General features: G+C 43.9%; 1 protein-coding gene across 1 annotated transcript in view; it reads left to right on the top strand.

Annotated features, from left to right (window-relative positions):
• Positions 1-27,667, top strand: part of LOC138528581 (sodium-dependent proline transporter-like) — a 285,454-nt gene that overhangs the window by 136,070 nt on the left and 121,717 nt on the right. The window contains exon 2 of the mRNA XM_069640352.1: positions 17,275-17,503. Coding sequence (XP_069496453.1) covers positions 17,275-17,503 — 229 coding nt within the window. The remainder of the gene's footprint in view (positions 1-17,274; positions 17,504-27,667) is intronic.

The following is a 27,667-nucleotide window of genomic DNA, read 5'->3' as shown; positions in this document are numbered from 1 at the left end:
GCCAGATTGATGGCCTTGTCATAGTTTGTGGCAGTACAGGAAAGGGTCTATGAGAGGGAAAACTGACAAACAGGGTGTGGATAGCAAAACAGGAAGGGAACTGTGAAGGGGAACGCTCAGCAACAGGTTGTTTTGTGTGAAAGCTGGAAGGAAGTGCTTTTGCCAACAGAGGTTTAGTAAATGCAGGCTGACCGGATGCTTCAGGCAGCCATGGCAAGCAAGATTCAGAAGCAAAACTGAATACAAAAAAACGGGTAGGATTAAACAGCAAACATGTTTCAGGACGCTGCACTGAGAAGTCAAGACGATTGCAATTCAAAAGGAAAACGGCTCTTAAAGAACTGCGAAAAACTGGTCTGCTGAAGAGCAAACCGGATTCAAGACGCTGCACAAAGCAGCCATGTCAATTAAGTTTCAAAGGCGAAGCTGGCTTTCCAGGAACCGGCACAAAGCAGGAACTCGCAGTAAATGCAGCCAATGGGCAACTGATACTGAGGAAAGTGAGGTTCTGCGAGCTCTTCAGTCCACAGCGACAGAGTGGAGCGGTTTCCAGCTCAGTGGCTTTACACAATAAAGCTTACTCTATATATCTATAGGCTACCGCAGTTGAATTTAAACAAGGTGTCTCCAGCTCTTGCAGCTTGCATCAGCCATTTTCCTCCTGGAAAGCATACATCTACCAGAATGCATTTGCGAAATTAACCCAAAGCCCGCAATGGGTATGATTGAAGTCCTACTGTGTAGCAGGAAAGCAAATAATTGAAAGCCGGGGCATTATGCAGATTGTAAATGGTAAGAAGTGACGTTTCTAAATGTCCACCTGCATAGGCGCTGGGCAGGATCCTGACACTGAGGGCACAAATGCACTGTCCAACGCACTTGTCAAAGAGGGAAAAATCTATCTATTTTATTTATTTATTTAAACAAATTGACAAGATTTGGCCATTCAATGACCTGTCTTGTTAAATTGCGATACCCAGCACTTGTGTTTTGTGTTCTGATGATATAATACGCTAGTTGGGGGCTGTGTGCAAACGCACAAACTAAAGAAATGTGTAGGTCACAAGTTAAGTCGAGTTTCAAAGTAACCGGTCAAAGTTCACAGACCACTCTAAGCAGACTGAACGCTTTTCAAACTATAGACCCCTAATGCACTAATGCTTCAAACAAACTTCACCCAGTTACCCCTTTGCTAACGTTCCTCAACTTTATCATCCTTTCCCCTTCAATTTCGCCAACAGTACACAGGATGCTGGTGCCCACAATTGGGTCTGGGTGAATTTTCTCGGTAGAACCTTGAATCCCCTGAAATTGGGAGGATTCAACCAGGTCAAACCTCTGTGGCGCTGATTTCCTCCTCATGGGCTATGAAGGGGTGCACATTGGTGGGGTTCTTTTTTCAGTTTTGGACAGCTTTTTCTAGAGGGGCAGAAGGTGGGTGCTCGGGGTAGGTTAAGGAAGTGTAGGGGAGGGTTAATGAGTGATAGAATAGAAACTTTGTCGGGGGAGGTAGTAAGCGGGCTGAGTTGGGTTTAAGGTAGGTTTTCTTTACGCTGTGCGACACATTCATCGATTTGAGCATGAACCAGGAGTGTGAGCAGTTCAGTTGACTGTGACACACGGAAGTGACGTTTGATTTTGTGTTACACGTATAGAACTCGTAAACAGACTACCAGTGATTGTTGTAGGCAAGAGGAGAGGCGAGGCATTCTGTGTCTGAGTGTAAGCCACAAGAACCTGTGCCGCAAGAACAAAAGCATTGTGCTTCAGTAAATCCTCGAGGGTAGCTTGTGAGAGAACCCTCGCTCGCATGATTTGTGTGGGAGAAAGTAGCGATTCAGGGGGTTGGGAGTCCGTGTCTACCTCTTGTAGTGAGAGAACGATACACATGGGAGCCGATGACTTTTGCGAGAAGGAGCAGGAGGATAAGCCTTACACTGAGGGCTGCTTGTTTCAGACAGACACATTTCTGCAGCACGCGTATGAGCCAGAGGCCTTTGATCTTGGCACATACGCAGCGACTCTGGTTTTGTGGGTATCCAATGATGCTACCGAACACTGTAATACTGAAAAGATATTATCGGAAAAAAGTTTGGGTATTTTTTTAAAATAGATAGGGGTTTGGGGTAAAGGGGTAAAACCGGTAGAGAGGTGGTTGGGGTTGGGATACACCCAGGAAGAACTGGGGGTTTGAGGGTGTCTTCCCCCCCAAAACTTAAACAAAATACAGATAAAAAAGATTTAGGTAAAATCTACTCTGTACGCCAGTGTTCGGTATAACCGGGTTCGGTAAGATCACATGGAACCGTTTTTGTGCATTAGGAAGGCCAGAATTGTGCATGGCCAAGTCTCAAACTTTCTACACCCAGTAACACGTCACTCTGGGGTACAAGCGGAAGTCTATGCATGGGCATAGCACCAACATCAACATCCGCCACAATCAGGTTGGATTTCTAGTTCCATCCATCATCTGTGAGGTGGAAGGGGCGGGGAGACGAGCTGCAGATTTCATCTACTGGCTAGCAAAGGAGAACAACACATGGTGTAGTTGAGCAGTGGGAGAAGATTAGAAACCCCAGGTCTCTATCTTCTTTACCCTATATCAAGAACTGATTTGAGACATTTCTTCGTTTGGTTGACAGTGTTGACCCTGCATCCTGGGGAAAGGATTTACCCAGGACATTAGAAGGTTATTCAGAAACTGAAAATGTTCCATGTCATGTTGTATTGTCATATAATTTCTTTGTGTATTTGTTGCTTAGTGTGAGGGCCACATATTCCGTGTTAGTGTGTTCCCTCAGCTTTGGTTAGGCAGGGAATTCCTTAGCAGAGTAGGGATAGTGAGGCATGTATTATCAGATTTCCAGTAATATGTTGGGCAATAATGATGAAGATGATGATGCTGACATAGATGACCATCAAGATAAAGATGATGATGATCCATCAGAGTCCAGGCACTCGCCAACATCGCATGAATTGACATCCCAGAAAGTGATGGGCCTTTATCTTCAAACCTGACATCACAGGAAGTCCTATAGCTGAAAAGTAGGTTTTTGGTTACCAGCGATATAAGAACTGGGATTCTGCCTTAAACCGCCAGAGATGCAGCCCTGATCCCTACTGGATAAACGGAGCAGAATCGGTACTATTCACTTCATGTGTTTGGTGTACACACATCCAGAAGTAGTCAATTTTGAGAGATCTATACATTTTACTGTGAGTGTATGGTTGTTTATCCTACTGATATAGCGATGTTGTAGCCAAGCCCTGCTTTAAGGAGGGACTAATGTTAAACAGAATCTATACACGGCAGCACACTGATTTCCATCAAGTAAATTGAATGCAATCATGGTGCATTCTCTGCACCGCAGACTTTGCAGTGTAAACCTTTAATCATGAATGCTAATGTGCTCAGTGAAACATTGAAGAGGCTTTATTGGGAAGGTTTGGTCACATGTCGCATAGAATTTGCCTCCTCCCATAACTATGCACACCCTGACCTGTGTCTTGGAGCTGTAGATCAGCTGCTGTTGTTTCAAGGGGATTGTTAACAGTGCAGTTCCAGTAATTATTGGAGAGATATGCCTGCTTCACTTTCCTGGTCCTTTTTGGTGACCGCCAACCTCGGGGATGAAAGATCAGTGCTTAGGGCGAAGCCATGGGTAGCACTGGACATCCCTGGCTACTGCCAAATGATATCCCTTGGGGCAGGGCCGTGTCCTGTTGCTCATTAAGGACAAACTTCCCCTGATCATCTTCTCATTCCTGATACCCTTCCATAGCCTGTGGGGCAAAAGGCCGTCCAAAATGGCTCCTTTCAGCTACTGCTGTCTAATCTGCATGGAATCTCCTTGCATCTCCTTTAAAAAGGCCACACCAGCTGTCTGCTCCAAATCCTCCTCCCCAGGCACACACCGCCCATCTGCGGCACCCGAAATTGACCATCCAATTCATGCAACATAGACCTCGGTTGTCCCTACAACATTTCCCCATAATGTGACCGCTTTTTAACAGGCCCTCTTGGTAACCAAGCCAAAACGCCCTTTCTATTGCATGATTCTCCACAATTGGCAATCAAATGGCACTCTCTGTAGTCAAATGGCCCGAGTAAAACCTACCTCTATTTTTGCCCACAATTTATGCTAGGCATAGGTGGCGTGGCATTAGTGAGGAGTTTGAGGCCTTTGCCGCAGACTGAACAATGCAGATTGCGTTGATCTCGCTCAGTCCATGGCTGGCCACCAGCCATGTTTGCATAGATGGCATTTTGTGAGCACCATGTGCTGTTTCGAGCAGTGGTATTCTCAAAGCATGGTTGATCATGAATACGTAATTTTACACCACACACCTGGATTCCACACTCCGTCCTTCTGCCACTTTCCAATATGGTTCTAACATGGGCTCTAAATTCAGTTTAGTCGTCCAACCATTTCCGATACACCTCTTCAACTGGATCAGCACTGGTCCTGTTTCACCACATTATTGATATTCTATTTGTATTGTGTTCAGATGTCTCTTAGGTCTCGCTCCTCCTTATCTTTCTCCTCTAGTTTTTCCATGTACATATGAGCTCTTGGGTCTCGGTCTCAATTTCTTCTGCCTGTTCCTTGTCCCCCTAGTGCGTCCTTGTTTTTGTTCCTTTTCTTTACTTGCTCCAAAATATTGGAATGCACTCCCCTTTATCTCTCTGCTCTATTTCTGCTTTTCCTCCTTAAGGAACATTTTCATTGGTCTTGATTGAGATGTTTCGATTTGTTGATTTTATCATTTATTGTACAGCCTTTTGGTTTGACCAGCGATTTGGCGTAAAGTTCAATATAATACAAAAAATAACCTGGATCTTGGCCGAGGATGCCATGTGATGAATTCTGCAGAGTGCTCACTTATCCGCAGCCTAAAGTCTCCTCCCATGTGGCCATGGGAAGGCAGCCGCTACCTGATCCTTATCCTCGGGGTGGTATTCTGAGGATGGATCACTGGGGGGAAGATGGCTGTCAGGGGAGAGTGGTAACTCCTACAGAAGAGAGGCGGTCTACTTCTCTTTCTTGTGAGGAAGATCCCTTAATTCTGGAGTTTCTAATGGCCTGCTGTCCTTCACTCTGAAAGCCACTTTGTTTAAACAAAACCCTATTCAGTCTTCATGTGTACTTGGTAAACCTAGAACATATCCAACATCTAATGTTTATGGATATTTTATTTTAAATGCAACTTTTCAACCATGTGACTTAAAATCAGTTGAAACTTCCTGGGACTGAAGTCCCAGAAAGCCTCGGGTACTGCCACAAGGAAGAGGAGCAAGGAGTTAATGTGAAGGAAATGTGAGGCTAACAGTAATGTGCAGTCTAGTTGTCATGAACCTAATCAGTTGCGCCAGACATTTAAATCCAGGATCACCTGCAGCAAGAGGAACAAAGAAGTAGAGGGGAGAAAGGCTGCAGAGTACACAGTGAGGGATCAGTATTGCGAGGCGGGCAACTGTTTCATGATTTATCAAAGTATGCCATTTTATGATTAAAGGAAATCTGATAATACATGCCTCACTATCCGTACTCTAAGGAATTCCCTGCCTAACCAAAGCTGAGGGAACACACTCTAACACGGAATACGTGGCCCTCACACTAAGCAACAAATACACAAAGTAATGATATGGCAATACAACATGACATTGAACATTTTCAGTTTCTGAATAACCTTCTAATGTCCTGGGTAAATCCTTTCCCCAGGATGCAGGGTCAATACTGTTAATGTTCAACCAAAGGAAGAAATGTTCTCAAATCAGTTCTTGATACTTCAAAGTAAGCATTGTTAACCAAAGGTTCCAATGAGAGCAAGTCTGTTCTCCTTGGTGAAATATCCACTTTCAACTTCCACCAAATAGCACTAATGGTAATCCCAACCATGATGATTTGTCACTTCCTCAAGAAGACTTGCCATAGTTGAAAAGAAATACAATATTCACAACTATTAGTGATACACAGTTATTGGTTAACAGTTAGTATTTCATTGGTTATAGTTTTAGAATTCACAATGGTATATTTGTCAGGATGACTTCTCAGTGCTGCTGCTTTCACTTCAACAACTTAACTTCTACTTGCTTCACCATGAGAACAGTCTTCTTTGACTCGAAGTACTCCACCTTGTTCATACTACTACAGTGTTGCATCTACTGACAAACCGATATACCACCACAGCTTCAGTATTGTGAACTTCTACCACAGCCTCAGTATTTTGGACTACTAACGCAGCTTCAGTATTTTGTACTTCTAGGCATGCTTCAACAAGATATACTTTAAAGTATTTCAACCTCTTCAGATAGGCAAGGCACTCTTCCTCTGAATATCTCTCTTCAGAAGGGGCAGCCTCTTTGCCTCTCGTGTCTGACTGCCCCAATAACAACCTGAGTTTGTTCACTTCTCTCGGGCTTCCAGTCTCTGGCACTACAGGTCGTGTCCACTTCAAAATAATCTTTACAAGCAGCCAGTTTCCCTTCCCCCAACTTTACCTGTACCTTTCTTCCAGCTATCGGCCCAGAAGCCTTGATGCCACTCTCTTGGCTTCACGTAATGTCTGCACACTTGTATCTTAGGCCAAGTGAACTGTTAGTAACTTCACAGTACATTTAGATTGCTTTTTAACTTTGAGAAAGGCTTCTTTCAAGGTTAATAGGGTGGACTCTTGGCTGGGGAATGCTTTTTCTCATCTTCAATAGTTTATACTCTTTTTAACTTCTTATAAATGTAAGGTATGCCAGATTAAAGGAAAGAATAGAGTTCAGTCTTTCTTTAGAAATCACAATTGGGCACACGCACCGCTCAAAGTATTTTTCATAAGTTAAAGGTTTCAACAATTGTATTGTCAATGTTAGGTATTCCATAATGGTCTTTGCCGCATTCACTCCTCTTAATTAGTGACACGCGACCACTGGGTTAAGCAGCGTTAGCTTCTCACACAAATAAAAATGACTTTCACATTATACGCGAATGCTACACTTCCATTGTTCAGGTATTTGTCCTTCAACTAAACTTAACTTGCTTGAAATCTTATGTGAGTTAACATGGAGCTGAATACTGTTGGTGGTAATACTTGCAGAAGGTGTTAGAATGCCATACTTCACTCACCAGCTTCTTTGTCACTTGCTCTGTGGGTCACACTGCTTCCCCGATTTCTGCCACAACGTCTACTGCTTCTGGCTTCTTAAGGACCCACACCTTCCTCTGTGAAGGTGTGTCCGTTCTGGCCACATGTTTGTGGAGCACCTGTCTCTCCTGAAACCCATGGCTTGACAACTGCTCCTTGCCTCGGTCTCCAGCACATTCTTTGCAGGGCAACCACGGCTATCAGGCTCACATGGGGAAAACCAGCTCTCCAGCATGACTTCTGTTGCACAGCCTCTGCACTTCAGAGTTTGGGGGAACAGGACCCTCACAGAAAAAGCAGGTGAAATCTGCTGTCTCCCCGTACTCCAACTTCTGCTTGGTTTGCCAGCTTCGTGCCTTCTTCCTTGTGCTACTACTGCTACAGCTCGCATTCCAGGCACAGTTCTTTATCTCCTTCCTCTAATTTACACTGCCTGCACCTGAGGGGGACTTTTATGCCTCCTTGATTCTTTCAGGTGTGGGCTGTTGGGCTTAATTGCCTGACTAATGCAACTGCATGCCTCTTCAGCCCTCATCCTTGTGCCAGTACGCATGGGATTATGGGACACATAGTCCCCTCCAACAAAGTTTTCTTTTGACTTCTGAGTTGATTTTAAGCGTAGCTGTATTACCCATAAACTCATTACAAGGCAAACTGTTTTAATTAGTTCTTACAGAGGAAGATATTGGATTTAAGACACTTTCTCTAGATCCTTTTACCATATATCTTTGGGAGTAAGGAGGGTGTTTATCCTGAGATACTTTGAAAGATCTTTCTGTCAATAAGACTTGCTCAGATTGAACAGAGCTTGTACCCCAGGTCAAAGATCTTGTCTGTGGATCAAGGTCAATATGCAACCCAAGGCCAAATACTGTGTCTCATCCCACGGGATCTCCTCACCACATTGGGCCCTGTCCCCTCCCAGGTGATCCTCCCGCAGTACACCACCCCCAAGGTCAGGATCAGGAAATGTCTGCCTTTCCCTGGCCACCTGGGAGGAGACGTTAGACAGGATTTCAGTGAGGGATCCATAGGATTCTCCACAATGCGAAGCGGGAAGCGAGACCGGTCACAGAAGCAATCCCATGGGAGAAGAGGAGACATCTGCCAGCTGCACAGTGAACTGGTGAATCAGCATAGAAGCATTGGGGGCCCTGGACGTGCAAACATGCTAAAGTGTTTTGAAAGCATTTTTGAATACCGTCCAAATAGAAGTGAAAAGAGAAGGCACACATGGTATAATTCTCCTGGCATGAGGTGTCCGATGGGAGAAACGTAGAACCAGCATTGCCTAAACCAAAAGACGTTACAGCAATTCTCCTGATACGAGATGTCAGTTGTGGGAAATTTGGAACAAGCACTGCCAAGAGCCAAAAGAGATTAAAAGAAAGGTTGACCGACTGAGCTTTAACAAACCCTCATATATGGAATGTCAGTATGTGTGAAAAACTGAAGTCAACAAAGTTATACTGTTGAAGAAGTGCAATTGCGTAGCAGGTAGTAAATTCTTTTTGGACAGAGATACCTGGCATGAGAGTACACCAGGGGATCTATGTGAGCCAAAAGGGGATATTCCTGACAGGATAGCAAACCAGGATATCAAGAGTATTCAGTTGAGAAGTGTCTTGCAGGAGAGTGTACCAGGAAACTCAATTTTAACTGGTTTGCTGAAGAGAAAAGTGGTAATATTAAGTTCTTATTTCAATTGAACATTTTGTCAACCTGAGACATTGAAAAGACATGCCTTTTGCCATACCTGAATCACTGTTGCAGAAAAGAAATTTGCTTAGCCATCTTGAAAAGTAGGAAAGACTTTCCTTTACGCCATATTCCAACCAGTGTTGTGGAAAATTAAATTTGTTTTGCCATTCTGGTTGGAATATTGCAAAGAGGAAGTCTCCCCTAGTCTTTCAGTGTTGTGGAAGGAACATTTCTTTGCCATCCTGAGGAGAGTACTGGGTAACATTTATATTGCCTTTAAGAGCCTCGTCTTGACACTGAACATTGTGAACAGTTTTCCTGAAACAATCCAGGGTAAGGGAATCAACCCCTGGACACTAGGATTGTTTTGGTTGAAGTTATATGTTTAAGTGTTTGCACATTTCTGTTGAGTTGAACTATGAAACATTTACCTTGCACCTTTTTGCTTCTGTATGTTAGTGTGAGGGTCAGAATTAGTTTGGACACAAGGTCAGCCTGTTTTCGTTTCATAGGAAGGCACATTCACGTTAGGATAGGGAAAGTTAGCCCTTCATCCAAATCCCTTTCTGGTAATAAAATGGCTAATGTTGAGAATATTACCACTTTGTGTCCGCCTCTCCTTTCTGACCCCTCACACCTATCAGCAGCAGTTTGTAGATCGGCCAGCACACATTCCAACTTTCCCCAACATGTGGTTTTGGTGAATCATGGGCACAGCCATCATAGCTTGTTTCTACTCTCAAGAGCATGATCTCATGAGTATACACTCTGGGAGTTTGACTGCAATAGTTGCTGAAAAGTTTGGATTGTTTTTCTTGTGTCCCCATTGTGAGTATGTGGATCGAGGGTGTGTGGACCATGTGAAAGTGAAACGCAGTACCAAACAGAGGTGTGGAAGTGTTCCATGATCCGGGCCCATGGCCTCCCCATTTGCTGAATATCCCTTTTCCGAATCGACGAGTTATCTAGAAACTAAAGCTCCCACATAGGCTTCTTGTGTGTCTTTCTACACAAGGGCAGTCCCTATCCCATAATTCCTTGCATTGTCAGTCTCTATGGTCTTCTTAGAATGGTAAGGTTGTGGCCACAGGGTTTACACAATTTTGTTCTTTATGGTCATCATTCTCAGTTTTAGAGGCAAATTCGAGGACAAATGTAGCATGATGTGCCGCTGACCCCATCAACTACCGTAATTGGTCTTTACTGGTGGGCCTGGGTGATCTAGTATAACCTCGATACTCGACTTGGCCCTCTAAAAGCATGCACTTGCTGCACTAAAATGCAAGTCCACTGGTTTGCAATCTGTGGAGGAGTGCTAGATGTGCTAAATCCATTACATTTTGAGGAGGAACCATGAATCAAAATGCCATCTTGGAATTAGGACACCTGTGATGGGTTCTTAAAGTGATTGGTAATTATTGAAATATTGTCGTGACCAATGAGATCGAATGGCTTTCTAGTGTACTGGAATGCACCTTCCCTCTGAGATGCTAGGATCTGGTGTTGGGCAATGTGCATGTCCCGCCATGACCAAAAGGCTGAAGGATTGGTAATGCTTATAAGTGGCAGGTAGGGTCCAATTGCGTTCAAGCTTTGGGGTCCAACACTCTTGCCTTTAGGCTTTTTAGTGACTTCAATGGAGCGAAATCCTTCCGATACGTCATCAGTGGTGCTTATGCAACTCGGAATATGGTCAAGAAAGACCATGCATTCATCCCACTGGCCGGACCTTCTGTTGTACAGAGATGGCACCTTTGTGTAATTTGTATCTTGTGAGTGTACCCGTTCATGGTACCAGTAGTCATTGAACCAGTTTCTAAAGTTTATTAAACTGTCTTTGCATGACATCATTTGAATTTCCAATATTGGGCCATCAGCGAAGTGATCGAACTTCATTTTTGGTGAACACTGTTCTTGCCGCGTTTTTATTATGAGGCATTCTCTGGTAATGAATAGTTTCCCTAACCCAAGCCTACACTAGAAAAAAAGAAAATGTGCAGCTCCTTTACCAGCAAGGTCGCGTACATGTCATGTGATACAATGATGTAATTTGACCCACAATATTTGGCATCGGTTGGTACTCAGTCAAGCAGTCCTTTGCCATTAGGGGTGTTCCCGAATTTTTGATTAAGATTTCTCACACATGTCCTCAGCAAATCAATGAGTGCCTAAAGAAAATACAATTTTCTAATAGCGACTTCCTAAAGTATTGTTCCAGCTCAATGGTTTTCAATTGCAAAATACCCTCCCCTGCAAACCACCAGGAGTCTGTCTGTCCAGCACATGAAGGGAGGGCCTCTGTTTGCACTTTACAACCTCTGCTCTACCTATATTCAATCAGAAAAGTGACTGCAGCATTTGTTTAATTATCCTCTCAAGGGACAAGCGTGGCATGCGTGAATGATTGCAGGCATGCAGTCAACGCGGTACTTAATGTATTTTGAAGGTGAAACTATTCGGTGGGTCTGTAAGTCATAGCACTTCTTGAACATTGGTGTCTATGCAGTGAACAATCAGTTGATCGTGAATTGACTGGTCACTGGCATTGGCCAAAAAATATGCTTATCCCTTTTCTCAGGGAGGTCACGAAATCAATGGTTTCAGTGCTAGATTGGAGTCTAGAACTTCTGGCATTCTAGTAAAGCATTTCATTAGAAGCTGCACTCCCCGTTCTCCAAATCATTTTAGTGTTGGCTATTGTGTGGTGCTTTAGCGCCACCTCTGAGCCAAAATTATTGCATTTGAGTCAGCTAGGGGGGACATGATTTATGAGGAGATAAACAAAGCTTGCAGGTGTTTGGCATTTACCCCTTCCCCTCCATTGACTGCCCATGACCATGCTAATCCCTATGGTCATTTTCACCCACTTCCGGTCCCTCTCAGCACAAAACTCATCCTACTGGGATCTCTTTGAGTTAGTTTTATCAAGCCTTAAAATAAAGATTGCCACTCAAAGAGCCTAACGGTGTTATTTCAAAGCAGTCTTCTCATAGTTAATGGATTAATTGGCGTTGCAAACACGCTACTTCTGTAGTAAAAATGTCTTAAGCAGATCTGCTTTCAGCTAGTTGAAACATAAACCATGTGTGTCCTTCACTGAAGTCCTGCAAAAACGAGCATTGGAAAAGCCAACAGCTTAGCTTGTGTGTAGACATCTGCAGGGCACTGCCGAAATGGTATTAACTGGCCATCAAGGATAGCAGTTGCAAAATGATGCCAGTACCTGGGCATGTAATAGCAGTGCTTGGCAAATGCCTGACCCACAGCAGAAGAAAGTGCAGCGCTGGCCACAGATCTGAGATGCGGTTGCCTGTAGTAATGGCAGGAGGACCGAGATGTGCCGGTATGTGAGGTCACTTCATCAGACCAGGCCTTGTGAAGGAATTGAACTGAGAAGAAACTGCAAAAAGAGTATTTTTCCACATGTCCTTATTTGGTGTTCGAAGTCATACAATGAACCGGCACACTTGCGCAGCACAGAAGTCTCCACTGCACGGACTCACCTGGTCTTTGTTGGACATGCACAATGGTGGGATGTCGATCGCAGCAGCGGACAGATGATTGGGGTCGGGGGGAGTATACACAATGAAAAACGACTGGGACCCTAAATCCAGCCATGTACGATGGCACGTGCCATCAATGTGGTAGCAGACTCAGACTTTCGGGGGGGGGGGGGTGGCGTCACCCCAGGGTGCAGAGGCCTACCGGGGTAACGTGCTGATGATCAACTCCAGATATCCTCCGACTATCGGCTGTCTGACGTTTAACCTACGTTCAAAACCTTTTAATCAGCCACTGCACTTTAATCTTTTTATAACCATTTTCCTGCCACATTGATTTGTTTGGGCCAATTTGGATGCACGCAAATCTTCCTTTTTAACGTCACGCTATGATGCATGTCACGCCTTGAAACCCTTGTGTATAGGCGCGTTATAAATACCATATATCATATCATCATAGGCGTAATTTTACGGGGGGACAAGGATGTCCCTCCCCCCCCCCCCCCAACTTTCATTGCACACCATTTTGTCCGCATTCATTTGGCTGGGACACCTTTTCTTCAGATGACATGTCCCCCCCCCCCCAATCCCCCCAACCTTTTCAGCAAAGTTACTCCACTGCATATCATAACACGATGGTTGAGGCCCCACTGATGAGAAAGGATGACTGCAGTCTGTTCTCACTTTCTACTAAATGCTCATTGGACAGAATATTTCATCTGCTCATGGGGCAGCCAAGCAGCAGATGCGAGTAGGCAGCATACCTGGGTCAAGCCAGTCTGCCCCCAGCCCATATCAAGGGCCAGGACCACCCCGCTTATTCTCTTCCTCAAGGTAAAGCAACAAACTCACCAAACTATCAATTTAAGGCCAACAATCCCCTTAGTTTAAAGGCCGAAACTCCCTATTATCCGATTGCATTAATGAAGCAGACTTGTCTTTAGGGTTGGTCTACTTTTAAAGATGTTTTGCTTGAAGTTAATCAGTCACGAGCACAATGTTGCCTACGTGTAACTGTTAATGCATCATTTTAGTTTGGGTCTAGAATCCTGGTTTAGACATGGCTGTTTGAGTCCAGTTCCTCTGTCTTCAGTGATTTTAATTCACCATAACAGCAACATTCTCCCTCGCTCCCATCACGATAGAGTTGCAGGTGGGGTAGCAATTGCCTGTAACCGACCCTGCTACACTCAACAAAACGCCCCTGTCTGGGCTCTTTACATGTAAAGGAATGACTTTGATGCAAGTGTAAATATACTGTTTACCTCAAGCCACATTCGTACCCAAAAAAGATTGTCAACTGATTGTCAGATTTTGAAGCTCGGATTGTTTTACTTCTCCTCGCCTGGTAGCGCTTAGCTTGCTTTTTTCCTTTTAAATTCCTTTTATATTTTTCATTTGAGTGTTTCCGATCCTAATTCTACTCGAACAAACAGAAACCTTTGGCAAACCTGGCTTTGCTGGTACAGTAACTAATCCCACTTGCTCTCCAGAGATTCATTTTTTCAGACCATATGATGCTTCCGTGGTCCAACCATCTTGGCGTTCCTTTTTCACTTCCCTCTAGAAAGCCTGCTTCCACCACCCGAGTGGAGAAGTATATCATTGATGCAAGATTGGAAAGAGGCGGTAAAGCAAGATTTGGTACAGGGCTGCCCGTCCGCCTACGTTTGCAGACACTGGTACTGTTCTTACTTTCTTAAACCATGGGATTGTATACATTGCTGCACGTAAATGAATAAGAAAGAAGCACAATGGAAACAGACAAAAATGGTTCACAGAGGAATGAAATATTCTATGAACAAAAACAAGGAATTGAAGACCTTCCTATGACCTCCCAATCCATTCTGGATGCGGCTCTAAGCATTTATAGGCTGCTATAAATGGAGCAAAATAGAGAATTATTTGGCAACAGCGTTGGTTTTGCCTCATGAGCTCTTTGCGAGGTCACAGCATTCCCCAAGCTCCAGCTTCTAATGTTACTCGACCACAAGAAATTGCCGATCAAAACAGAAACCATCTTAGCCATAGTTCTTCCTTTTGAACTTCTTTGTCCTGCCAATCTTCTTGAAAATCGTCAAGCTTGTTAGATCCTCAAGCTTTTCCAATACATTTTTGGAAGATAATGAACTAATCCTGGTGTTTTCCAGAGGGCCTGGCTCTCCATGATTTTATTCCTGACAGCAGCCAAGGAAATATTTCCACTGTTAATATTGTATGTGATTTTTTTTTTTATGATAGAGTAATACAAGTCCTCTGTAAAAGGGGCTGTGGGCTGTGGTTGGTCCAAATCTCAAAAAACCTTCTTTGGAAGACGATGACCCGGGTGCTTTTTGTCCCAATGCCTGGCTGCCATAGCTTGGGGGAAACGGCTTGAGCATGCATTCATGAAACTGCTTCAAACATTTCTTGAGCAACATGAACTACTAGATCCTGCCCTGTCTGGGCTCAATTCTGGCTGCAATACTGAAATGGTTGCTAAAAACATTCTTTGCTCATTTAAGGGAGAAAGTGGATGGTGGATCAGGTGAAGTGCTGGACCTTCTGGATCTCACTGCGGCATTCGACACAGGCCAGCGGAAACGGATTCAAGGCTCTGTGCTGAAGTAGATCTGTTTATGCCTATCAATGGGGCACAGTCCTTTGAAGAGAGGCTCTACTCAACACTTTCACCTTTTTGTTTTTTTAAATCTTTATGCATGTCCCTTGCAGAAGTTATTCGCAAAGGTGTCCTTCTGGCTTCGAACCATGACCGCGACCTACATATTTGGTAAAGTTGTCTGGCAGTAAAGGCCACACTAATTCTGAATCGCTTTAGTGCCTGAGATTGCCACTATGGTTAGAAGTGTTTATTGAAACTTGTGTTTTGTTGAGAATGATCTTTGCAAACCTTAATCTCCCGGATCATGTTCAAGAGACCAGACCACTCTTACTCTCGCTGGTGGATTATTCAAACGTCATAAAACCCTCCCAGATGACTAACAGTTTAGAATTACAGCCCAATCCTTACCTAGATTGCACTGGGACAGTTAAAGCGGCACAACTGCCTTCCTATACGGGAACGGATACCATTTAAATCCTTAGGTATTGTGCGCAAGGCTATACAGCGACTGGCCCGCTCTTTCTAAGGCACAAGTTCCAAAATTCTGTTGCGTCTTGATGCTTGAGTTCATCTGCACATCCGTTGTTGCAGATTTCCAAAATTAAGATGAAACGGGCGGGAGGGCACGCTTCCTCATACTGGCCAGAACCTTCTATTACATCTAGTCTCAAACATCTATCCTATTTCTTAGACCCGTTCCTATTCCCTAAATAATTTGAACTGATGACAATGGCACTAGTAGACCACCACTGCAGTGACGAAATGCTGTGCACAATCCCACAATACAATAAAGTACAATACATTCAGCACATAATATCTACATTTGTATAGATCTACACACCATTCGGTCTCCGAGCACTGAAAAAACAGATGACGTCATTATCCCACAGAGTGCTACTCAATTTATAGACCTTGGGAGGATGAAAGGCTGAGTTGACCTTGCCAGTATTCCAACCTGCCACAGCAGGCTGCGCACAGATATCTGGGGGGAGCGCTCAATTCGCTGTGCTATCCGACTGGACAGCAGTGCTTGCATCATTCAAAAGCTGAATGGACAACCATTTTTTGCTCCAAATAATTCCTTACAAAGAAGGTTGTTGCAGTCCATGCAAAGCCCAACCCATGGAGCACCACCTTTCGGCAAGAGTTTTAGGCCTGGTCCCAAACCGGTACCACCATAAGAAACTAAGGCCTTAAACCCAGCACTTGCCGCTTGCTGGCTGCACTACCAATGTTTATTGTCTTTATTATTTATCCGTTTCTCCTTTGCTCCGCACTTTCCACTTCTCCGCCCTTCCATCCACTTTTCCCATCCCCCTCTCCCATGCACTTGCGCGTTCTCAATGTCACTGGGCCTAGTAAGATCGTTATTTTGTTCTCCCCTGTTCCCCTCCCCTCCCTTGCCTTGTCGCGCTTTGAAACACTTGTGTAGGAGCGCGATAGAAATAAAATATCAATTAAATTCATTATCATGGCAGCCAAGCAGGTACTTAAGGAATAAGTCTCCTCCCATTTAAAAAAAAAAAAAAAAAAAAAGAAAAATACATTCTTGTTTAACTAGTACGACTGAAAAACTTCTGCTCCTGTCTTTTCCACATAGTCGGCTGTAACAGCCTTGGTTTCACCGAGACTGGACTTCCAACATCTACCTTGGTCGGCTACTTAAATCCATGCCCAAAGCACGGATGCGGCTGCCAGAGGTTTACCGCGATCCCACAGATAGGACCATATCTTACTACAGGCCAAAGAACGTGCATTGCTGTGTGCTAGCTACTACTGCTGGAAGACGTTTAATAGCTAGAGTATGGTATGAGGTCCGTTCCCAACTCATGGTTGGAAGATCTAGTAATATAACGAAGCTCTGCCTGTACAATTGTTATCACACGTCCGTTGCCCAACATGTATCTGGACTGATTGGCACAAATCCATTTAAAGACTGAAATGTGGCCTGTGCGACTCGCACTGATATGATTGGCCACCGTTTTCCACTGTGTGTCGGAAGATGATTGCATCGACGATCCATGTCCTCAGATGTGCAACTTGCATAGGGTACATTGGGCATGTGGAGTATATGGAAAATTGCATGCTCAGTATGCGATTGTTACGTGGAGATACCTTGATATAGATTTACGTTCTAATCTCGGCTCGCCGCTACATTTTCGCTATGACAATTGAAGTGTAATGCTAATGTAGGTTGCCGTTCAATCTGAATAGAGTTGCTTTATTTTCCTGATTTAAAATTAACAAAGATGAGTTGAGGAAACATCCTGTTGACCACCTGTACATGTGGGTAGGTTCATATCTTTGTCTCACCAATTTTTCTCATGTTTACAGGACAGCCCAGTACACCTCAATGGAGTCAGCTTGGGGTACAACGCCCACCACCAGCAGCAGAGTTCTCGCCAATCCCCCACCGAGCTACCGGCCAGCCCAGATGCCCCCTCGCTCCTGCCACGGCAGACGTGGGGTGGGAAGTATGAGTTTCTGCTCTCCTGCATTGGCTACTGCGTGGGACTGGGCAACGTCTGGCGCTTCCCGTACCTCTGCTACCGCAATGGCGGAGGTGAGTCTAACCTGTCCATCAATGTGTTCATCAATGTGGTCATATAGTCCTACAAGATCTACTGTAAACACTGGGCCACCAATGGGAAGATCAAAGTTCATTGAGATTTGCCCCAATATAGAACATTGTATGATTGTGGCCTATGTTTTGCTGTGTTGAGGAGAAAGATCATGCCTGTTTGGTGCGGGGTAGACGGACAGCAAATCACTGGGTAATGCCTCTATAATGTCCTTTGTGTTTAAAATTCAAGTTTTGTAGAGGACATTAGTACAGTGACATTTTACACATCTCTCTGATCCTTGACTTTCTGGTGAGAATGCAGCAGCTTTAACTTTCTTTATTAAGGGAGGACAAAAAAAGGTTGATGCTCTGTGTGTGTTTTTGCGGATATGTACGTGTCCTCTGGATGGTCCGTACACAATGGCCGAACACTGCTGCGCAGCAAACAGCCCTAGCGGGCCAGTGCGAAAATTCCGACTTACCACGCTTAAAAGACGTTGCATAAAACAAACAAACCAACCTTGGCCTTGAAAAAGGACCCTATGGGGTCGAAACACGTGTCGGCTGACCACATGTAATACAAAATAAACCTCACTGAAGTCAAACCATATGTGAAGATATGAAATACCAATGCAAGGCATCGGGGTACAGACTAGTTTTACTCCCAAGAAGAGCTGTGAGCAGTATCTCTACCAACCAGTGACCATGCAGCCAGGTAAACCTAAGCACCAGTAGAAAGTGACATACAAATAACTTATAGCTACAAGTGTAAAACTAATAGAGTGAAGGATCTAGTGCCCAACTTTTCTTTCCATGTCATGTTTGTTGGTTTATCTGTTTTAGTGTCGTATATCCCAAGCAAGGGTGTAGGCCGTTTTTGTTTAATGGGCTTCGTTCTGCTGTGTTCATGCCAGCAACTGTAACGCTGGCCAAGTCTTGGTTCCAAAAAGTAGTACATGCTTTAAGATGAATGCCTGGTGCACTGGTCTGATGAAGTGGCAGTGAACCCTTTCAGGACCATCAGCACCTTCTAATTGTGGACAATGCACCGAGAAGCCACCGTGCAGGACGGCCCCACTCGATAATGAGGCAGTGAAGGATCGAGAGAAGGGCCAGGTCTTCGTTGGTCTATCTGTGAAGTTGGGCAGGTTGGCAGAGTCCTGGAGAATTGGGAGACAGAATTACAGAAAGAGCCCCTCTTACATGCGTAAGTCCGGGGAGTGTGGAGGTGATTCAGGTTCACGCAGGAAGTGTATCGAGGTTTGTGTGAGCGCAAATGAGACTGGTTGGGTAGTCTGGGTGTCAAGTGCTTTGAGGACTGGAGCATGGAACGTAAATTGGCATCGCAGTTTAACGGGCGAGGGGCCAGTTCGGAGATGTATGAGGAAGTCGATGTGGCGGGGGTAGGGGAGGATGGTGGAGGGGAGGGCAGGTGAAGAGAAGGAAGCTACGTTAGTGATGTCTGGCCGCATAGTTTTGGCTGATAGGAGTATAGGTTGCACTTTTCACGTGTAGCATGGAACATCAGATCCTGATTTCACATTTTTTTCTCCATTTTTTTTTTTAATCCAAATATTGCGCACAACCAGTAAGAATAATCTTATTTGCATCGTGTTGGGTCCTTGTGAAAATAAGGTAAGCCCCCACTTTTGAATATGTGCCTGCAACAATTGCAGGCGCACGTTTGATGTTACAACAAAGGGGTTGCGTCAATCCGTAAATGAAAGACGCCCCTTAATGCGCACAAGCCACTGGAAGAATACATATAATAATGTAACACATGCTAGCTTCCATAATTTGATATGCAATCAAATAAGCCTGCCACAGGAATGCTGATAGCCTTATTATTGAAACCTAGGCTTAGCATCTTGGGGCGCACTAACCTTTAGAGTACCCTAACCGTGAGGGTCTTGCGATTTCTTGAGGGTCTTGCGATTTCTCAGGGGCACCATTGTAAATTGCGTCTCTAGCGAGATCTCCTCTGAGGGCTCATGAGGAAAAGTAGGGTTAACAAGGCAGGGAAAATCCCAAATGCACAAGGCCTGATGCCAATATAGCAGGATGGGACTCTTGGTCTTGCAATTGTAATTGATTAGATTTCATTTTTCATTTTTTTTCTTTTACGTTTTTGCACCCTTGTCTGAAACCCCCTTCTATTTGACAGGGATCACTAGAGTTAAAAATGCAATTAAAATAACATGAAGATAATTAATTGATGATGACAATGTCTTCACAATGACCACCATAACAGAATTTCTGGAATATTTAAATTGCCTCCATTTCTCATGATGAAATCCACCATCTTTATTGGTGCATGGCCCCGGGCACGATCTTTAATCAAGTACATCCTCTGGTCACAAACACTTTGATTTGGGGACTCCAGTATAGAACAAAAAGCAAGCATTCGCCAATGATTGGGATTCACAGAGAATAGCAGAGGGGGATAGTACAGGGGCAACGCTTGTCTTGGAAGCAAGACCACGCAGACGGATCCATGCTTAGAAACCGTACGGTATTAGGCGCATTATAAAAAAAACAATAAAATAAATAGATTTATACTTGCTTTTAACCAACAAAAAACAAGTTCTCCACAAGGAACGTTCCCATTAAGATACGGAACCCATGGAACTTGCAGACTTTCAAAATGTTAACAAATGGGCTGTTTTACTTGATGTGACTCTGCTTCCCATCCAGAAGAAAGTGGAGCAAGTCTTTAACTGGGAAGCATTCTTTGGTTTTACTTGTGGAAGTTGAGACCCTGCAGGTAATGACCCGAAATCTCCCTGAAATTGACACAACTACCCCCGCGCGTCTGCGAGATGGATGCTCCTGCACAGAATCTGAGAGAGGAATTTTCATTCATTTTAGATTGAGCTTTTAGAGAGATGCATTCTGGGATGAATGCCAAGTTGAGTCATGTGCCATTGGGTCGTAGCATTCGATTTGTTATGGGCAGCATGTTGGCACTAGCTCACACAGCCTTTCCACGCGAATAATGAATGACACCTGTGCTTGCTTCTTCCTCATGAGTCAGAAGGAGCTTCTTTGTGCCCTGGGGGATCCTCCTGGTTCTCCACGTGTATAAAAGGTTTCAGTAGTGGTTTATAATTAGCTCTCTGTCTAGTCAACCCTCCACAGAGCTCAGGTGAGCAAGGCATGCTCCACTTGATCACAGATGCGTCTGAACACGCACCACCACTGCAGCATTCACCCGTCTCGCAGAACATTGCTCTGCAGCCAGTATGATTTATTTCATCAGGGGACTGTACTTTGTTTTTATTTGTTGCAATGTATTTTGTTTTTGCTTGTTCCTGGGTTTTTTCTAGTCTACGTACCAGCCCTACAAGCGTAAAGTCATATTGGCTATTTCGCTGCTGGTCTTTATCTAAATGTAATGTTTTTTGGTGCACTTGATTTGTGAAATCTAATGGTGTGTACGTATATGTCATTCCAGTGTGTTTCGGGAGGATAGCTTAGGGGCAACGTGCTCGCCTTGGAAGCAAAGCGACACGGAGCAACACAGGTTCGATCCCCGGGTCCACGCTTAGAAACCTCTGGGTGTTAAGCGCGTTATAAATAACATATCAGAATCATTCTGCATACAACTCTGCTCTAAAGCAAGCTGTACTCTCCCGAGTCCTTCACTCATACTTACCAGTAACCAATCACATTTAAGAAACCCACATCCCTATCCCCTCCCACTTAACCCAATTGTTTTTCCTCTGTGATTTGGGTCATTCTATTGTCTAATTGATCTTTCCTATCCGCTCCACCAGTCCTGTACCCTTCCTTTCCACGTTGTAGCTGGGTCGCAATATGCCGCCTTTCGAACAAGGCCAGCTGCCGTAAAACCACTACGGTGGTGAAGGGTGTTGTACATACGGTACATTCAATACCTGAGCCACTGAAGTAGTTGCATTTAAAATAAAACTGTGCTGTAGGTGGTTAAAGCATGTGATGTTGAAGTCCCTTCAGCACTGAGGCATTCAAGCACCCGTCATTCCCATCGCGCTGGAAGGCTCGTGGATCGGACTCATCGCTGAAAAACCATTGATTATCTGGGGCCATGTAATGGCCGTCCAGTGCCTGTGTCATGGTGGACAGGACTATTTTATTTTGGGTCTTACAAAGTTATGGCAAAACATTTTTTCTACAAAAGATTTTTTTCGGAACGATGTAAGCGCTTGGCTCCATTCCTGGGAATGCATAGTAAAAAAAATACATTCCGATTTGGGCAGGTCATCGGTAGTCAAGGTTGCTATAGCCACCTGTTCTAGAGAGAGTTCCAAGTGTGCAATACAATGTAAAGCCATGCGCTCTAATCTGTAAGGAACTCATGGTGGCAACAGTAAAAACAGGGTGTTTATTTAAACAATATGCACGTTGGAAAAACGCCAAACAGAAACCTGTGCTCTTCACTAAAAAACCTATTCAAATGTGCCATTATGGTTCAAAGTAAAACCGAAAACCCCCTGAAATTCGCCAGTTATGGTAGGCTAAGCAACTATAACTGGCCGCACCATTGTGCACTGCTAACACTAACACCCAGGACATCAAAGATGACATCACAAATGTAATTGATGACTTCACTGATGGCATCACATGTATATTTGATATTCGGAGAAGGGGTTGTGAATGTCATGTTGGCAAAAAAAATATCGGGGGTTATTTGGACATGTGTAATAAACTACATACTCAATCACCCAATGTAGGGTGCTAAAGAAAATTCCATTGCAGCATTCTTTCTAATACCGGAATCTACTCCTACAGAAATGTAGGTAGAGGCTGCAGCATACACCACAAAGGTGCTATATTTGCACTTTCTAAAGTTGTACAAGAAAGTGGTGAATACTTCTGTATCTGAGTTTTCAGGTGTGTGAAACATGTACTAAGTTGCTAATAATGCATCACTTACTTCATATTTCTAGTAATGCACACAAAACATAAATAGACCACAGTGTATACAAATATGGGGCTTACATATGGAGAGTACAGTAAACAAACAAGAGCCAGTATCATTAGCAACTGTGTATAATGTACATGATTGTATTCACGCACAAAAACAACAGCTTTCTTTCAGGTCTGCTTCTTCCCCTACATATGTACATTATAGGATGAGATTAAAATGTAAGGAAAGGTTTGTAAGATTATGTGAGAATAGCAATATCTATAAATGTACTAACTTTTGAAAGTTACCTTTCCGACTGTCAGCAAAAAAAAAACACCTAGCCTAGATGTGGCAGTGATCAAAAACGAAGGGGCTACACATGTCATGTCATCAGTGATGTCATTAGTGATGTCATCAATGACATTTGTGATGTCATCTTTGATGTCCTGGGTGTTGGTGTTTGCAGCGCACAATGGTGTGGCCAGTTATGGTTGCTTAGCCTACTGGCGAATTTCAGGGGTTTTTCGGTTTTACTTTGAACCATAATGGCACATTTGAATAGGTTTTTTAGTGAAGAGCACAGGTTTTTTTGTTGGGCAACTTAATCATAACGTCCCCTTAATGTTTTTTTTTTTTTTCTTCAGTGAATTGTAAGGGTTTTTAGTAGGGCAACTTAACCATAACGTCCCTTTAACAAAATGTTTATTGTAACTGAATTACACACATTTGTTGAAGGGGTACCTAAGCATAACAGCACGTGAATGAAGTTTTTATGCTGAATATACACTATCGGCATGTGATCTTGCAGATATGTAGTATAGTTTGATTACTTAACAAACATACAACGTAGACCATACAGAACCTCCTCGCTGTCGATATTGTGAAGGCACGGACTGAGCGGCAGTCTGCTGACGAACGTGGATGAGGTCATCACTACCAAAACAGTCGGGGCCCATCTGAAATTGTACTAATGTGCAACTTTGAGAAAGGACACAAAGACATTATTATTAGTAGTAAATAAATACAGAAACCTAAATGTCTGAAACAAAAACTATCCATTTAATGACCATGAAGAATGAAATGGATTGTACCATAAAAAGAGAAAGGATGACTCCAACGGAAGTACCTCACAAAAACTCTGTAGGCAGGACCGTCCGTAGACACACGCACTTCAAGGAAGACAAATGACAGCAAAAAAGTAAGTTGACTTCATTTTTCTTATAAGAGCGTGCACTTTTTTGGTATAAAATGCAGAAAAAATAAAGTCTTTCTGTTCTTTGCGTACAGAAATGTGCAGTACTTTGGAGTGGCTGGAGGAGATTTTTCCACTTGGGGAAATGTCTGAAGATAGCGACAGTAATGATATACAGTGCTCTGCATAAGCAAAATAATGTGCAGTATTTTATGGTCATTTAACATATATATATATATTTGTAGCAGAGCCTGAAAAAAAAAAAGAGAAGCCCTCAAAGGACACAGATGAAAACAGGCTATAAAGGTTAGAACGTAAAATGGAGACCCTGAATGACAATTTTAATAGTTTAAGGGAATTTTTGGAAGAATTTGTTAGAGGAAAAGTACGTTGCCACTGTCCCAACTGTACCTGCCCCCCTTCTCCATTCCCTAGTAAACCGTCCCCAAACCTTCAAGAAGAAAATGGACGTTTTGATGAAATATCCATCCCTTCTTCCCCACACAAATAATCTCCTCACAATCAGTTTGTGTTGAACCCTAATTCCCCTATATTGATGTCAGTGTCTGCATCCCCCTGGGTTTCCGTTGATTAAAGTGCGTGTAATTTTTTATAACATTTTTGTATAGTTGTTGAATACGGGTTAGAGAAAAAAAAACATTTTTAAACTTCAAATGTTCACGAACAGCTTATCTGTTCGAGCTAGCCGTAAGCAATACAATGTGGAGGTTCGAACGGCATTATACCTACCCGTACCAATGGCAACCAAGATGCAACTGATCTTAGAAGGCACCATCTGTGCAAGTTGTGTGTAAAGAAACGGAATGGGGCGTGCTTAAGGACATTATACCTCTCCGTACGGCTCACAAACGAGTTAAAACATGTTCCTAGAACATAGTAGATAGGCAGGATGTATATAAATGAGGCAAATTAGAAGTGTTCTAAGGACACTATATTTGTCTGTATAGTCCGCAGAAAGATGGGACCGTCCGTAGAACAGGCGCGGTGGGCGGCATGTTCGTTATCAAACAAAATAGGTGTTCTAAGGAGACAGGACCTGTCCTTACAGTCATGAAATCACGTACGCACATGCGCAGTACACCCATAAGTACTGTGAACATCCCGCCTGTCCCTAACTGTCCATCTCACTTGTGGCACACTTTTGATTAGTTGCAGGACTCGACCACTGTTCGTAGAACACTGGCGCGCATGCGCACGTGTGTTAGTCTGCATTTGCTGTTGTGCAGCCATGCTTTTCCCTCGCGGATGTGTACAGGACATCATCATGTGACCACACCCACGCTGAGCGTGAGGACTAATTTGTGCACTTTGTCTGCTTCCGCAACTCTGCAAAATAACTGACACATAAATGGGAAAGAATTCTTCAGTATAACATCACCATTTGACACTTCCCATACAATAGCTCCACCTATGATTGTGTCGTTTACAATTTTTGCAGCGTTTTACAGCAAGCAATGTGGTCACAAGCCGCATCCTTTGATCCCTATAAATAGCCACACCCCCAAGCTCATCTTCATTGTGCTTCTGGCTATAGCAGTTAGAGTTGTGCTGCCTTTACTGCTGTAGCGACCATTTGGCAAAAAATCCTTATGACATCCATAGCTGCTACTGCTGCATTACCCTCAGCACCACCCTCAAACCCTCCACCGCCACCAACTTCCCAAGGGCATGCAGAGGGATATGTGGGTGAGGATGTAGAGCTTGAGGAAGAAGCGGAAGAAGAGAATGAGGTGAAGGAACTCTGACTACAAACACTCGGCGGGAGTCGTGGGTGTGGCGGTTGTTTTCCGTTTATGGGAACGTACAGAAAGCACGTGCAAACCTGGTCAAGTGCAACCAGTGCCAGTTGGTGCTGAGTTGCGGGAGACCTGGTGCGTACAGCTTTGGTACGACAACCATGAGCAACACCTGATGTCGTTCCACAGTGCGGACATTCACAAGATGGTGCCATGTGAAGAACCTAGTAGATTGAGATCCTCCACAGCATCCTCCGTGTCCGATCCTCTCACCACAAGAGACACTATTGTGGGGAGCGCATTCCTCCAGCTGCGTCACAACCCATTTGCAATGCTGTTGACCCTTACCTTTCGAGGGTCAAAATATTGTGTATGTACTGTGACGCAGTTCTCTGCAGGGGGAGAGTCTTCAAAGTGTTTTTGAGGCTACAGTCACCGAGCACGAAAAGAACTGTGCCCTACCTAAGTGAAGGCCACCCAATATCTTTCTCTCTCCACCTGGCCCTTCTTATCCCCGTGGTTGGTATCCCTTCCTTACCCTCACTTGCCCTCGTTTCCTAGTGTGTTGTGTCCATAAAAGCAGTGAACAGAAAAGTTAACAAAATTTAACAAAAGGCTCTTTTCAGAGCTGCCTTTCTCAGTGCAACAATAGAGCTTTGAAATTACCGTTGTAGGCCCCCTCGTTTTTTTTTTAAAGGTCCGCGGATAGTCAATGAACACACAAAAATGGAGGGTGCAAGCAAAGCAAAATCAATGTACTTTTTACAGGGAGTAAGTGGTGGCTCTGAAAAGAGCCTTTCGGTGGTTTTGTGTGTGCTTCAAAAACTGTAGGTTGGAAAAAACGGATTGCCAAATAGGTGACTACGATTCCAAAAAAAGTTGCAATGCATGTTGTACATTGCAAAGAAAAATTTGATTGCCAGCATATGTGAGATGAACTCCATCTCTGTGAAATATGAAAGAGCTGCGAAACAAAATGTTTTCATTGTGGAATGAGGACATGCCAACATCTCTTAGAAATGCACAAACAGCCTTATTCACATTGTGCCGCGCTTTCTCCATTTGTGGGCCAAATGCAGATGAACGCAGCCACTTTTGTCTTTGAGCAATATGGGAAAAAAGTATATGGCAATTTGGAAACATGTTCATGACTTGCGCAAGTCCTTCCTTCCTTCATTGCAAAGAAATGCCAGAAACATGGCCTAAACTATTGCAGCCACAATGAATGATAAGTATATCAGGATGACGCTCTGTCTGTAAAGTAATGCAGAAAGGTACCAAGTCCAACCACCTCATTCCGCGCACGCCATGCTAGTGCACTTCCACATGAGGCAATCCAAGATCTGCAGATAGACCGCAACTTTCCTCCTGCATCTTCAGCCAATGTATCCACGAATCTCCCATAATCCAGATAATCTGTTGTCGAGCACACCGAGCCATGGCTGTCTGGTCTCCTGTCAGGGAAAAGACGTTCTGACTAAATATCTCCATACAAAACACACCCACTGACCTTCACTGACCAATCCCTACCTTCGCACAGTCTCATTTGCATGCGTCTCCACAGCCAAGACTGTACACACTCCCCACAACCATCTAAACGATAATCAATACTACAGGTGTATCCATGGGTGTGGAATGCCTCAGTGGTTGTGGCCAGGGCCTACAGTCTTGAAAGTATGGCCTTCGGCCTTCGGCCTAGTACTGCAAGTCCATGATGAGTGAAGTAGATTCATGTCGGTGCGGTTTGACCGTAGAATAAATGTGGGACGTTTCACCTCCCGGTGTGCCCTCATATCCTGCCAGTTGAAAGTTGACATCATTCTTTTGCCAACCATGGCTTTGTACATGGACACGGGAATGACTGAGGGATCTGATCACGATTCTTCCATCATGTTGATTTTGTTGCTAGTTCGTGTGGTGAAATGTTACCACTGGGCGCTTTTCACATAACATATTTTCATCTTTGCTTTTACAAGGTCCTGCAGCGTAACTAGTAGGAATAGTTACCTTCACCTAATACTCATGTTAAATTCATTAAAGTAAGGAAGATATTTTCATATTAATTGTCTTGCGCTGGCCAGTAGTTTCTTTCAAATTCTCATGAATTGATCAGTTTATCAAATTTCACATGAATAAAAACATTTATTAATCAAATCTTCGTGTCATATCCTCCACCAACACCTTTGTACATGCTGAGTCTTTCACCATATCCGCTCTTTCAAGGCCAATAACCTTATAAAGGTGAATCCATATCGGCTTTTTCAAGGCCAATGATGAACCGCTTGGCTTTCCTCTTCTTTGGAGTCAAGGCCGGTACCATGGTTCCC

Source organism: Ambystoma mexicanum, chromosome 7q (assembly GCF_040938575.1).
Source record: "Ambystoma mexicanum isolate Mex_15411 chromosome 7q, UKY_AmexF1_1, whole genome shotgun sequence".
NCBI classification, from domain to species: domain Eukaryota; kingdom Metazoa; phylum Chordata; class Amphibia; order Caudata; family Ambystomatidae; genus Ambystoma; species Ambystoma mexicanum.
This window is presented reverse-complemented; position numbering and strand designations above follow the sequence as displayed.